Source organism: Sprattus sprattus, assembly GCF_963457725.1.
Source record: "Sprattus sprattus genome assembly, chromosome: 21".
NCBI lineage: Eukaryota > Metazoa > Chordata > Actinopteri > Clupeiformes > Clupeidae > Sprattus > Sprattus sprattus.
This window is the reverse complement of record NC_137919.1, coordinates 9,516,939-9,529,438: the sequence shown is the minus strand read 5'-3', so window position 1 is coordinate 9,529,438 and position 12,500 is coordinate 9,516,939. Positions and strand designations below refer to the sequence as shown.

At 44.3% G+C, this 12,500-nt stretch overlaps 1 protein-coding gene across 1 annotated transcript in view; it reads right to left on the bottom strand.

The window, feature by feature from the left end:
* LOC308382397 (RAS guanyl-releasing protein 2-like) overlaps positions 1 to 2,857 on the bottom strand; it is a gene marked incomplete at its 3' end in the record, with an annotated part of 22,037 nt that extends 19,180 nt beyond the window's left edge. Inside the window, exons 1-3 of the mRNA XM_080860117.1 lie at positions 2,749 to 2,857; positions 1,583 to 1,685; positions 60 to 116 (exon numbers count right to left, since the gene is read on the bottom strand). Coding sequence (XP_080716243.1) covers positions 60 to 116; positions 1,583 to 1,685; positions 2,749 to 2,818 — 230 coding nt within the window. The 5' untranslated portion in view covers positions 2,819 to 2,857. The remainder of the gene's footprint in view (positions 1 to 59; positions 117 to 1,582; positions 1,686 to 2,748) is intronic.
* Positions 2,858 to 12,500: the final 9,643 nt, after the last annotated feature.

Below are 12,500 nucleotides of genomic sequence, written 5' to 3'. Positions count from 1 at the left end.
TGGACCTCAGTGTGAGTGGTGTGTGTGTGTGTGTGTGTGTGTGTGTGTGTGTGTCTTACTTGACTAGATGGCAGATCCTGGACCTGACGTCGTCTGTGCAGCCCTCCTCCTGCGATCTGAGCCGTCTGTTAGGAAGCATTCACATCTCACGGAAGCATGACAGGCTTTTATGTAAATGTGTGTGTGTGTGTGTGTGTGTGTGTGTGTGTGTGTGTGTGTGTGTGTGTGTGTGTGTGTGTGTGTGTGTGTGTGTGTGTGTGTATGTGCATGTGCGATTTGATAATTTTATGCTGTATGTTTTTATCCACCCGGTCTATATCTGTATAAAAGTATTCCTACAAATAGTAGTAGCAATACTAGCGGTAGTAGACTAGAAGTAGTTGCAGAAGCAGCAGTAGAAGTAGTAGCAGTAGCAGTAGTAGTAGCAGTATTAGTTGTAGTAGTATTACTGATAGTAGTAGTAAAAGTAATATAGTATCAGTAGTAGAAGTAGTAGTAGTAATAGTAGCAGCAGTAGTAGCAGTAGTAGTAGCAGTATTAGTTGTAGTAGTATTACTGATAGTAGTAGTAAAAGTAATATAGTATCAGTAGTAGAAGTAGTAGTAGTAATAGTAGCAGCAGTAGTAGCAGTAGTAGTAGCAGTATTAGTTGTAGTAGTATTACTGATAGTAGTAGTAAAAGTAATATAGTATCAGTAGTAGAAGTAGTAGTAGTAATAGTAGCAGCAGTAGTAGCAGTAGTAGTAGCAGTATTAGTTGTAGTAGTATTACTGATAGTAGTAGTAAAAGTAATATAGTATCAGTAGTAGAAGTAGTAGTAGTAATAGTAGCAGCAGTAGTAGCAGTAGCAGTAGCAGTAGTAATAATTAGTAGAAGTATAATAGTAGTAGTTAATAGTAATAATAGTAGTAGTAGCAGCAGTAGCAGTAGCAGTAGCAGTAGCAGTAGTAGTAATAGTAATTGCAGCAGTAGTAATTGAAGTAGTAACATACAAAGTATTTGTATAAAGCAAAGGCTTGTGCATCAGTGATGCCTGTCCTTGGCTCTTGCAAAGTGGATTTTCCTTATGCCAGAAACCTGACTTAGTCATTGACTTTTGTAATTGTAATTGTGCAGTGTACACTCTCACACACACACACACACACACACACGTACACACACACACTCCTGGGGAACGTTGACTGCCTGTGTTATTGAGTTAACCCCGTAAACCCAGAGGGCCCTCAGTATATAAATCATAATTAGGCCGACAGTAGATCAGTTTAAGTAGCAGTAATGGATGACATAATCCTGGCTTAATTAACAGTGCGGTCAACAGGATCAAATAACAGGTGAGTGTGTGTGTGTGTGTGCATGAGTATGCATACCCACAGTGTGTGTATGCCTGATCATGAGTGTGTGCAGAGCAGACATATTTTGTGAAGGATACTTGTGAGCAGTTTTTTGAACGTGTGTGTGTATGTGTAATGTGTGTGTGTGTGTGTGTGTGTGTGTGTGTGTGTGTGTGTGTGTGTGTGTGTGTGTGTGTGTGTGTGTGTGTGTGTGTGTGTGTGTGCAGGGCAGACATGTTTGGTGAAGGATACTTGAGCAGTAGTTTGTTGGCCAGCTCAGTGGAGGGCAGGTACCAAGGGTGCATCATCAGAAACATGCGCACCACAGATGAGTCCTTCAGGGCCCCCAGCTCATCTGCAAACACCAGTCACACAAACACATCATATGAACACCACAGAGACAGACACAATATAATATATCTATGTAGATATTTCCAATGGTGAATGTGACCCGTTAACTGTTGTGATCATTATTTTAAAGGCCTCACGTTGTTCAAATTATTATTGGAACCATTTTAACTTTGCTTAAAGTGCATTTATTCTGCTACATGACATCACCATGTGGGTCAAACTGTGTCATCAACTTTGGGAATCTACTTAGATACAACTGAAGGACATCAGAAGCTGTCAGGAGTTGCTGACTTACCTGTAACACTGGGAGTGTCTGTTTCCAGACTCTGCTGACTAATCTATAACACTAAAAATTTTTGTTTCCTCTAAGAGTTCCTCTTAAAACCGCCCATCATCACTGACCACATTCAGTTTCAGTTCAAATGAGTTCAAAGTTCTAAACAACCTCAGCAACACGTGTCTGTAGAGATGAGATGAGTTTTGTGACACTTTTGTTAATTTGCAGTTGAGGCGGGTCAATGTCAACATCTGCGGTCAAACCTGCATCTTTTTACACAATATATACAGTATATCCAATATTCAACCATGAACAAGTAAGCATTCATGGTGCTGAAACTGCACATATGTGTATGACTGTGTGTGTGTGTGTGTGTGTGTGTGTACATGTGTATGTGTATGTGTATGTGTATGTGTATGTGTATGTGTATGTGTATGTGTATGTGTATGTGTATGTGTATGTGTATGTGTATGTGTATGTGTATGTGTATGTGTGTGTGTGGGTCTGTTTGTGTGTGTGTACATGTATGTTTGTGTGTACATACATGTGTACGTATGTGTTTGTGGGTACCTGTACATGTATGTGTGTGTGTGTGTGTTTGTGTGTGTGTGTACTTGTACATGTATGTGTGTGTGTGTGTGTGTGTGTGTGTGTGTGTGTGTGTGTGTGTGTTTGTGTGTGTGTGTGTGTGTTTGTGTGTGTGTGTGTGTATGTCTCTTTCTATCTCTGCTGTTAAAAACAGGAGTATACGCGTGTGTGTGTATGTGTTTACATAACTGATTCTACTCACCGAAGGCCTGTATGCAGGCATCCACCAGGTCGTCCACTGTGGCCGACTGTTCCAGCGACACAGACTCCATCTTCCCCTTTTTCAGTTTCCAGTCCTCTCCCAAAATAGGTCCACCGCCTCAACGCTACGCCTGGGCAGATGTGAAAAAGATTTCAGTTTCAGGACATTTAATAAAAATTAAAAAAAAGAAAACGTTGAGAAGAAATGTTAAAATGTTTATCTCATGACTTCCTTTGAATAAACTTCTGTAAAATGTGTCCGTTTTTCTGCTAGAGCTATTAACTTTTCAAATGAATAAATACAAAACAAATAACAGAGATAAGGGAAAGGCTTTTGTGGTTTATTCATTTAGAGTTGTGGTGCATTGCTCCCCACCACCACTTACACTAGATGCTTATCTTAAATACATAAACATAAGGCGGTGGTTATCATGTAGCATCATGCAATGACATGAGCACACGTGAGCTTCGGATGGGCCCTCCCATCTGAGCTGGGATCTACACAAGCTTTCTTCCTGTTAAAAGGGAGTTTTGTTTTGCTTGCCATTGTCCTCTGTGTGCTGGTTATAAGGGGGTTCAGGCTCTGAGGCGATGTTAAATGTTAATGGCGCTAAGTAATACATACATTAAAATGGAAATGAATTTCACTAAAACCCTTCCTTAATTCTTCACTGTATAGTAAGGTCCAGTGTTGCAATAGTCACACTGCTCTGGTGAGAGAAGAGAGGCTCCTGCAGACTCACTGTGACTGTACATTGTCAAACAAGCCATCTGTACACCAGCACAACCACTGACACCTTCACTGTATGTATTTATAAGCTTGTTTAAGACTTGATCTTGTATGTATAAGACTCGGCTGGGTTAAATTAGCCTCAAACCTCACGAGCCCGTAAGAAGGCTGAGAGCTTTAGACAGCGCAGGGGAGAGGTGAACATTTTTAAACACTTTTATTTACAGAAGCCATGTGAAGTTTACCTCAAGGGTACACTTGAAACCAGCTATGCTAATAACTGTCAGTTGTGATATTTACTGAGCTGAATAGACATACTCCCACACACACACACACATATACACATGCCTACGCACATATACTTACATGCTTACAAGCGCATACACACACACTCACTCACTCACTCATGCACGAACATACTGCTTCCATGGACAAACACACATGTGTGTACATGCACACACACACACACACACACACACACACACACACACACACACACACACACACACACACACACACACACACACACACACACACACACACACACACACACACACACACACACACACACACACACACACACAAATTCACATACAACCTTTATGCCTACGTCTCGCACATGTAACCATTTCCTGTGTGGGCACATACCTACATACCCACACGCACACATACCTATACACATACACACACACGTTTTGGAAGTGATGTAGCATTTGGCTTAGGCAGCTAAACTTTCACACCAATCAAGAGACCAAACCGCAGAGGTCTGGTTCAGGAAAGAGAACACAGATGCACTGAGCAAAAAGTTACAAGCTCAATATAAACATCGGGGGGGGCGGTTAAAAGTGCACAAGTGCCTTGAAATATCCTCTGAGGGTGTGTGTGTGTTACCATAAGTGTTACTTACCATAAATGAACGCACAGTGTAGTTGGTGTGCATGAACAGGTTGTCTAGCGTGTGTGTACAACCAGTGAAAGTGTGAAACGGTAACAATGAGTGTGTATTACAAGAAAATGTAATTGAAGGAATAGTGTGTGTGTCACTCTTTGTGTGTGTGTGTACGCACATGTGTATTAATAGTCAATGTTTATTAAGAGGATTACGAAGGTACTTTCAGAGAGTATATATTAAGAGTGTGAGCTGGAGGGAGATCATGGGGGATCCACGTGTGTGTGTGTGTTTAAGAGGGAGGGAATGCCAGAAACCACGCACACCAGCCAAGAGGAGAAAAGAGAGCTTTTTATGGCTTTTTGTTGTGTGGTGATGGAACGAAGGCACTGCGGCAGAAGCAAATCTGTGTGTGTATATGTGTGTGTGTGTGTGTGTGTGTGTGTGTGCGTGTGTGTTCCTGGCTGTCTCTGCCGCAGAGAGGTGGGCGGACACACTCAATTACAGTCCTCACACACGGTCTGAGGGACAACGGAGAAGGGAGGACAAAAAAAAATAAAGAAAAAGACAGAGAACGAGAAAAACAGAGAGGGGGAGGGAAGAGAGGGGGAGGGGAGGGAGGGGAGATGGAGAGAGGAGAGGATGAGCACAAGAAAGCAAGGTGAACAAACAAAAACAAATCGAGATGAAGAGAGAGAAACAAAGAGCAAGCGAAAGAGCGCAAGGAGGAAGTGAGTTCCTTCGGTACATTCATTTGAGGCCTTTGCCACCTCCATCAATCTGAGTTCTCACATGCTTTAGAGACCAGAGGCAGCCCTATAATGACTCCCTCACTCTCCATCACTCCTTCCTTGCTATTGTGTACAGATCAGGATGCCAGTCTAGGCAATCTAGTCAATCACAGATCAGGATGCCAGTCTAGGGAGTCTAGTCAATCACAGATCAGTAGGCCAGTCTAGGGAGTCTAGTCAATCACAGATCAGGATACCAGTCCAGGCAATCTAGTCCATCACAGATCAGGATGCCAGTCTAGGGAGTCTAGTCAATCACAGATCAGGATGCCAGTCTAGGGAGTCTAGTCAATCACAGATCAGGATGCCAGTCTAGTCAGTTGGGTGTCCCTCCACATGTCCTTCTGTATTTATTTGGTCCCTGTGGATCTGAAGCACTCTTTTCCTCCCATCTGCCACAGAGGAAAACAAATACCCCAGACTTCAGAGAGAGGGGGCATCAGTGGGGGCGGGGTGTAGGCGACAGGGTCACAACCTTTTGGGCATCAGGGGTGCGGTTAAAAGTGCACATCCTGCCCAGCATGGTGGCTTGTTTTTGTCCTGTGTTTACCTCTTTCAGACTCTTTGCTGGTCCTGTTTTGATTGTTTTGTCTCTGATTTATGTTTTTGGCCCTGTTTGGTGTTGTTTCCCCCCCCCTAGGCCCCAGCCAGACTTCTGGATGGAGTTCCACACATGAGGAAAAGCTCACATCTGTGTTCTGTTCTGTTCTGTTCTGTTTTGTTCTTCTCACACTGACATCATCGCTCCCAGCCACTGAGTCTCCGCCCTTGGCACATTCCGCGGTTTTACAAACGTTTCGTCTTGCACCACCAGTCCAGAATGTGTGGCATGTCACGGCCCTGCTCAGAAGATTCTAGTGTCCCTTACGGAGTCGCAGCGCAGCTCTGCACAGAAGGAGTCACCTGTGGCACCTGAAAACGATCTCTTGTATGCTCGAGACTCTTAAATGCACTGAACCAGTCACCTCTATTCTCTCTGTATTTATCCCTATCTCTTTATCTCTTAATCTCTCTCTCTCTCTCTCTCTCTCCCTCTCCCTCCCTCTCTCTCTCTCTCTCTCTCCCTGTCTCTTCATCTCTCTCTCTCTCTCTTTCTTTCCCACTCACCCCTAACCTTGTTTCTTTCTCCATTTCTCTCTCTTTCTGTCTCCCTCCATCCCTCTCTCCCCTTTGCTCAGTCCAACTGAGCCAATCAGGGGTGGCAATCTGTACACCCCCCCTCACACCCTGAAATGGCTGTCCACATCACAGCCTCTCTTCACAAGCACAAAACACTCCAATTACTGGGGTCATACTCATCTTACAGGTGCATTGTGAAGAGCAGAGCTCTTACCTACCTGCTTACCGTTACACACACACACACATACCCATACTGAGCCTCGTTATGTTCAACACTCAGGGAACTCACATCACTGACTGTGGATCTGTCTGCAGGGCGGGGGTCTAGTAAAATCATCACACAGGATCCATAGCAGTTGATTCCACCCTGAGGGGTGTTTGGAGTGTGCCCCTATCAGCCAACCACTTAATGGTGCAGTCCTTACTTATAATCCATTACACTAATTCAGTGAAATCCTTCTCACATTCCTATTAAGGACGCAAAAATACAGTTTACACAGATAGAAGTAGCCTTCAGTGAATGCAAAATGTCTTATAAGCAATCCTAATTGTAACTGCAAATGAACAAACTGCTGTGATTGTGCAACCATCTCTCTCCATGAATGAAAAACAGCATCAGTGCAAACAATCCTAATACGTAGCCTAGGCAACACGATAACAATCAATCATAACACGTAGCCTAGGCAACAGAGCTAAAAACAATCATAACATAAAGCCTAGGCAACACGGTAACAATCAATCTTAACACGTAGCCTGGGCAACATGTTAACATTCTAACTTGGGCCTAATTAGGCCTTGGGAAGAAATAACTGGGGCTGTTAGATTATGGCAAAAAACATAATCGTGATTATTTTGGTCAATATTAAGATCAATAAGCAATTATATTACTTGCGTTATCATGGGCACAGCCCCATGCATCCGTGGCTGCTGTGAGCTGATCAGCTCTATTCCCTGCATTGGCGTTCCTCCATACATCATGTTTGGAGGACACAGCTTGGAAGTGTCCAACCGTCATTGTCAAGGTACAGTCATATATGACTCATTCGTTGGAGCTGGCTGTGCGTCTGTCGTTATCGCTACGTGATGCTTTGCAGTGTTGTATTTGTGGCTGCAGCAGCTTCTTAATAAAGAAGTTCTTCTCTCGTTATGGTTCATGACTCTACATACCTTATGAAATCTTTGAAGCCCTCGCCTTCCACAAAGCTCAGGTAGCATGTCACTCCGTATCATTTTGTTTTTTTCAGACCTAGCTGGCTCGCTTTCCTCGTGATTCTGTGCATTAGCATAATAACCAAATGGGGATATCAGTTTTCAAACAGTCATGCCATGAAGCGCTATCCGAACAGTCGACTACCTGTGCACACCCGTAACTCCTATAGCTGTCTGGCCACTGTGTGCACAGTAAAACACTTGGCTCTGTACATGGACAAGAAAAGAAAGTGGCTCAGAAAATGAACAACTTTGCTTGAGGAGCACTGAAGGGAGATATGCAAGGGTTTTGTTATGTTATGGATTGAGGACCGTACCTTTAACTGATGGAGCGTGATGGAGCAGGTTGTGTTATGTCAAGAATTGATGAACACACCTTTAACTGAAGGCGAGGTGTTGTTATGTTAAGGATTGAGGACTGCTTCTTTATCTCGTGCAGCAGGTCATGTTAGGGATTGAGAACCACACCTTAAACTGACGGCAGAGGTGTTATGTTATGGATTGAGGACCGTACCTTTAACTGATGGAGCTTGATGGAGTAGGTGGTGTTATGTTAAGGATCGAGGACCACATCTTTAACTGACGGTGCAGGTGTTGTTATGCTAAGGATCGAGGACTGCTCCTTTAACTCGTGCAGCAGGTTGTGTTTTGGACTCTGAGTGCCCAGTGAGTGACACGGGCCAGTGAGTCATCCCTCCTGCCCGGTGGTTGGCAAATGCCAGGAGACGACCAGATAGGAATCCAGCACCTTTACGCCTGTCACACACGTCAGAGGTGGCATGGTCATTAATCTCCACGGTGACAGCCTCTTTCCTCCTCCTCCTCCTCCTCTTCCTCATCTCATGTCGTTCACTTTCAACACCCTCTCCTGATAGGAGCTGATGTTTCACTTCTAATGAGCGCTTTTCTCTATTTCACCCTATCTTTCTCTCTGCAGTCCCTCTATATTGTACTCGTTCTATCTTTTTCTCTGCACTCTCTATATTCCACTGGTTCTTACTACACATCTCTAAATTAGCTACTCTTTCGTGTGAAGACGAATGTTTTAATATTCTCTTTCTCTGTGTTTCATTTCTTTCCTATTAACCCTCTCTTTCTCTCTCTAGACATAAATAGCGCACCTCTCTCTTATTCATTTCCCTTCCTGCTCTCTCCTCTCCCGGTTTCATTTAACACTTTCTCTCCTTTGATCTCTCTCTCTCCATCTATCTGTCCATCTTTGGTTAGGTTCTTTCATTCTCCCTTCTAAAGTTGTCTTCTCTCTCTCTCACTCCCTCTCTGTCTCGCTCTTTCTCTCTTTCTCTGAGGACCCTCATGTGTAGCTGGTTGCCGTTGCATTATTCCAGACGGAATATTCTGACATGAGCATCATCACTGGCGGCGGAACCTTGTTGCCAGGTGACGCCAACTCTGGGTCTATTGATCCTAGGGGATGTATTGGAACGGGACTGGTAGTGTGTGTGTGTGTGTGTGTGTGTGTGTGTGTGTGTGTGTGTGTGTGTGTGTGTGTGTGTGTGTGTGTGTGTGTACGTGTGTGTGTATGTGTGTTTGTGTGTGTGTGTGGATGCCTGTGAATATCACTGAGAGAGCTCACCCTTGAGAGCGCTTTGTCTGTGCATCAGTTTTGTCTAAACATTTGTCTGTCTGTCTGTCTGTCTGTCTGTCTGTCTGTCTGTCTGTCTGTCTGTCTGTCTGTCTGTCTGTCTGTCTGTCTGTCTGTCTGTCTGTCCACCCAGTGCTTGTGTGCGTGTGTGTTTTCCCTGAGCTCTCCCATACTCTCAGCCTCCCTACTCTGTTTGCTTGCATGTGTGCCTCACTAAAAGCCTCCGCCACTGGTGGAAAAGTAAATGTTAATGTAAATGTAACAGTCCTCACAGACCCCTGGCCCAGCAGCAGACAGCAGGGGACTCCTCTCCCCCACAGCCACCTGTGGATCTCAGACGCACCGCATCCGCACGCCAAGGCTGAGGGGTTTTATAACAAGCATGATTCATTACAGAAGACCAACTCCGCACAGTCTGAAGCTGAGACGGCTGTTTGGATAAAACCGGACAATTCAATTCAATTCCATTCCAATCAATTCCATTTTATGTATACAACACTAAAACAATAAAATTGTCTCAAGGCGCTTTACAGAGCCCAGGGCCTGAGCTCCTCCTAAAATATCCTTCAACAAATCCATTTATCAAACACAAAAATCTCTCTCTCTCTCTCTCTCTCTCTCTCTCTCTCTCTCTTTCCTCCTCCTCCTCCCTCCCTCCCACACACACGCACATATTCGCCCACAAATAAATACCTGTGCACATATGAAATCACACATTCACAGTCAGAGACACATAAACACACACACACAAACCACAAATGCTGACATCACATGCACAAACACACATGCACATAGGATCATGGTTTAAAATGAGTCAGGGTATTGACAAGGCCATGATGGTCTAATTACAGTGACAGGCTTGCAGGCCTGCCTCTTTCATACGGCTCGATACCTTTCCCCTCATTTCAGTGGAGACAGGGCCCCAACCAGCAACTGCACGGCACACACACACACACACACACACACACACACACACACACACACACACAACCAAGTGTCGCAGTTCAACACGACAGCAGGAAACACACAGGCTTCTATCCCCCATTCTAAACATTGACTGTTTGATGCTGCAGCCAGGCAACTATAAATACATGTGTGTGAGTGTAATGGAATCTCATATATAGACGATAAACTTTAGACAAAGGACCACGAGGTGAATCAACAGGTTCTCTGCGGTTTATTTCCACCTGCGCCTGCAGGGAGCCTGTTCCTCACCAAGATAGACAAATTTGAAAAAAAAATCACTGCATTGTACTGTAACAACCCCAACACTTGCCTGCTTGCCTTGCAAATCAAAGTTTTCCGACTATTTTTCTTACCCTCTCTTTCTTAGCTGTTGATGTTACTGAGCTAGAAGTTTAACTTGTTCTGAACACCTCGCACTGCCAAAGCCCAATGTCACTTCTGAATCAAATCACTCCATCATCTCTTTGAAATTCCTTATTCCACGAATGGTAGGCTACAATGACTGGCTGTTTTAAAATATAACTAATAGCCTAACGAAACAAAATAACCCAGGCAGTTTCATCTACGACACGTTAAGGCTTCTTCCAATACTGACAGCTGACTCATAGCTTGCAGGTTTGCGGCGCTGCAAGGAGACAGGGATGGATCGTCACTTAATTTAAACTTTTTTGCTTCCTTTGCTTGCTTTGTATGCATACACGGAACTAGGCCAATTTACTGCCTGATGAAAAATGGATTATTTAAAAATGTGCTAAGATGTAGGTAACGACATTTAACAATGTGTAGATATTTAGAATTTCGTTGGGTAAATGCCACCCGCCCGAATTGAATTAAAATATTATTTTTTGTCACGTCTTCCGCCCGATCTGCGGTTTAACCGCGGAGTCCGCGGCTGCGACCGCCAACCGCGCATCTCTAGTGTGTGTGTGTGTGTGTGTGTGTGTTTGTGTGTGTGTGTGTGTTTGTGTGTGTGCAAAAGAGTGTGTGTATGTGTGTTTTGAGTGTGCATTTCAGTATGTGTCAACTATTTATCAATGAGCTGTGTACTTGTCAAGTCTGTTTCTTTGAGTGTCTGTGTGTCAATATGTGTGAGTGTGATGGTGTGTCAATATGTGTGAATTCGTGTCTGTTTTAAGGTTAGATATGAGTACTGGTATGTGGTGAGTTTTGAGGGAATGTATTTGTGAGCTGTGTGTGTGTGGGGGGTGTGTGTGGGGGGATGAAGGGATGCCATGTGTCTTTTGCCCAGGGCTGATATGGGCTCCCAGAGCAAGCTACCCCCCAACACACCCTTGACAGATGCTATTTTAAACACGCTGTGTGTTCGTGTGTGTGTGTGTGTGTGTGTGTGCGCGTGTGTGATCATTCCCTTCCTGTCCCCATAGCGGTATAGCATCACCAGGCAGAGGAGGAAACTGCTTATCCAGATTAGCACTAGCAGGGAGAGAGAGAAAGAGAACAAGAGGAGGAGGGATGAAGAAAGAGAAAGAGAGGGGGCAGATAAAGGGAGAGGAGGAGGAAGATGACAGAAAGAGAGGGAGAGGAGAAGGAGGATGACAGAAAGTCAGAGGAAAAAAAAGGAAAAAGATGGAATTGATGAAAATAAAAAGAGCGATAACATGAACTACGGAGATCTGCCGTTAATGAACTTGAACTTAACTAATAACCCTGTAAAAACTCACTGAAAAAATTAAATACCGAGAGTGACTGTGACAATGAAATAGTGAGAGTGACACTGAGTTTTCCTTTTCAGACATTACACAAACTCAACAGCTAAAATAAGGCTAGACTAAGCACACACACACACACACACACACACACACACACACACACACACACACTTACAGGCATCATAAGCTGTAAACCTCAAAACCACAAACTCCATTCCGCAGCTGCAGTGACTCTGAAACTGTGTGTGTGTGTGTGTGTGGGGGGGCATTCTGGGTTGAGAATGGTATAGAAAGGAGTGTTGCAGGTGGCCATCGTGTGTGTGTGTGTGCGGAGAGGTGTGTGTGAGGCCTGTGTAATAGTAGCTGTAATAGTTTCTACTGTGTGTTTTCAGAGTTCAGTTTGGGCTTGTTTGGCGCTGATGCTTCCTGCTGCAGCGATCCCTTTGTACGCACACACACCAGTTCAGAACAAACAACGGAAGTCAGCATGCCTTTGACACGGAGCGCGCGTGTGTGTGTGTGTGTGTGTGTGTGTGTGTGTGTGTGTGTGTGTGTGTGTGTGTGTGTGTGTGTGTGTGTGTGGGTGGGTGTGTGTGTGTGTGTGTGTGTGTGTGGGTGGGTGTGTGTGTGTGTGTGTGTATGGCTGTGTGTGTTTGAGTGTGTGAGTGTGAGTGTGAGTGTGAGTGTGTGTGTGTGTGTGGACGACAGATATATGAGAGACAGAAAGAGAAGAGGAAGAATTGGGAGAGAGCAGAAGAGACAAGAGTTGCAACAGA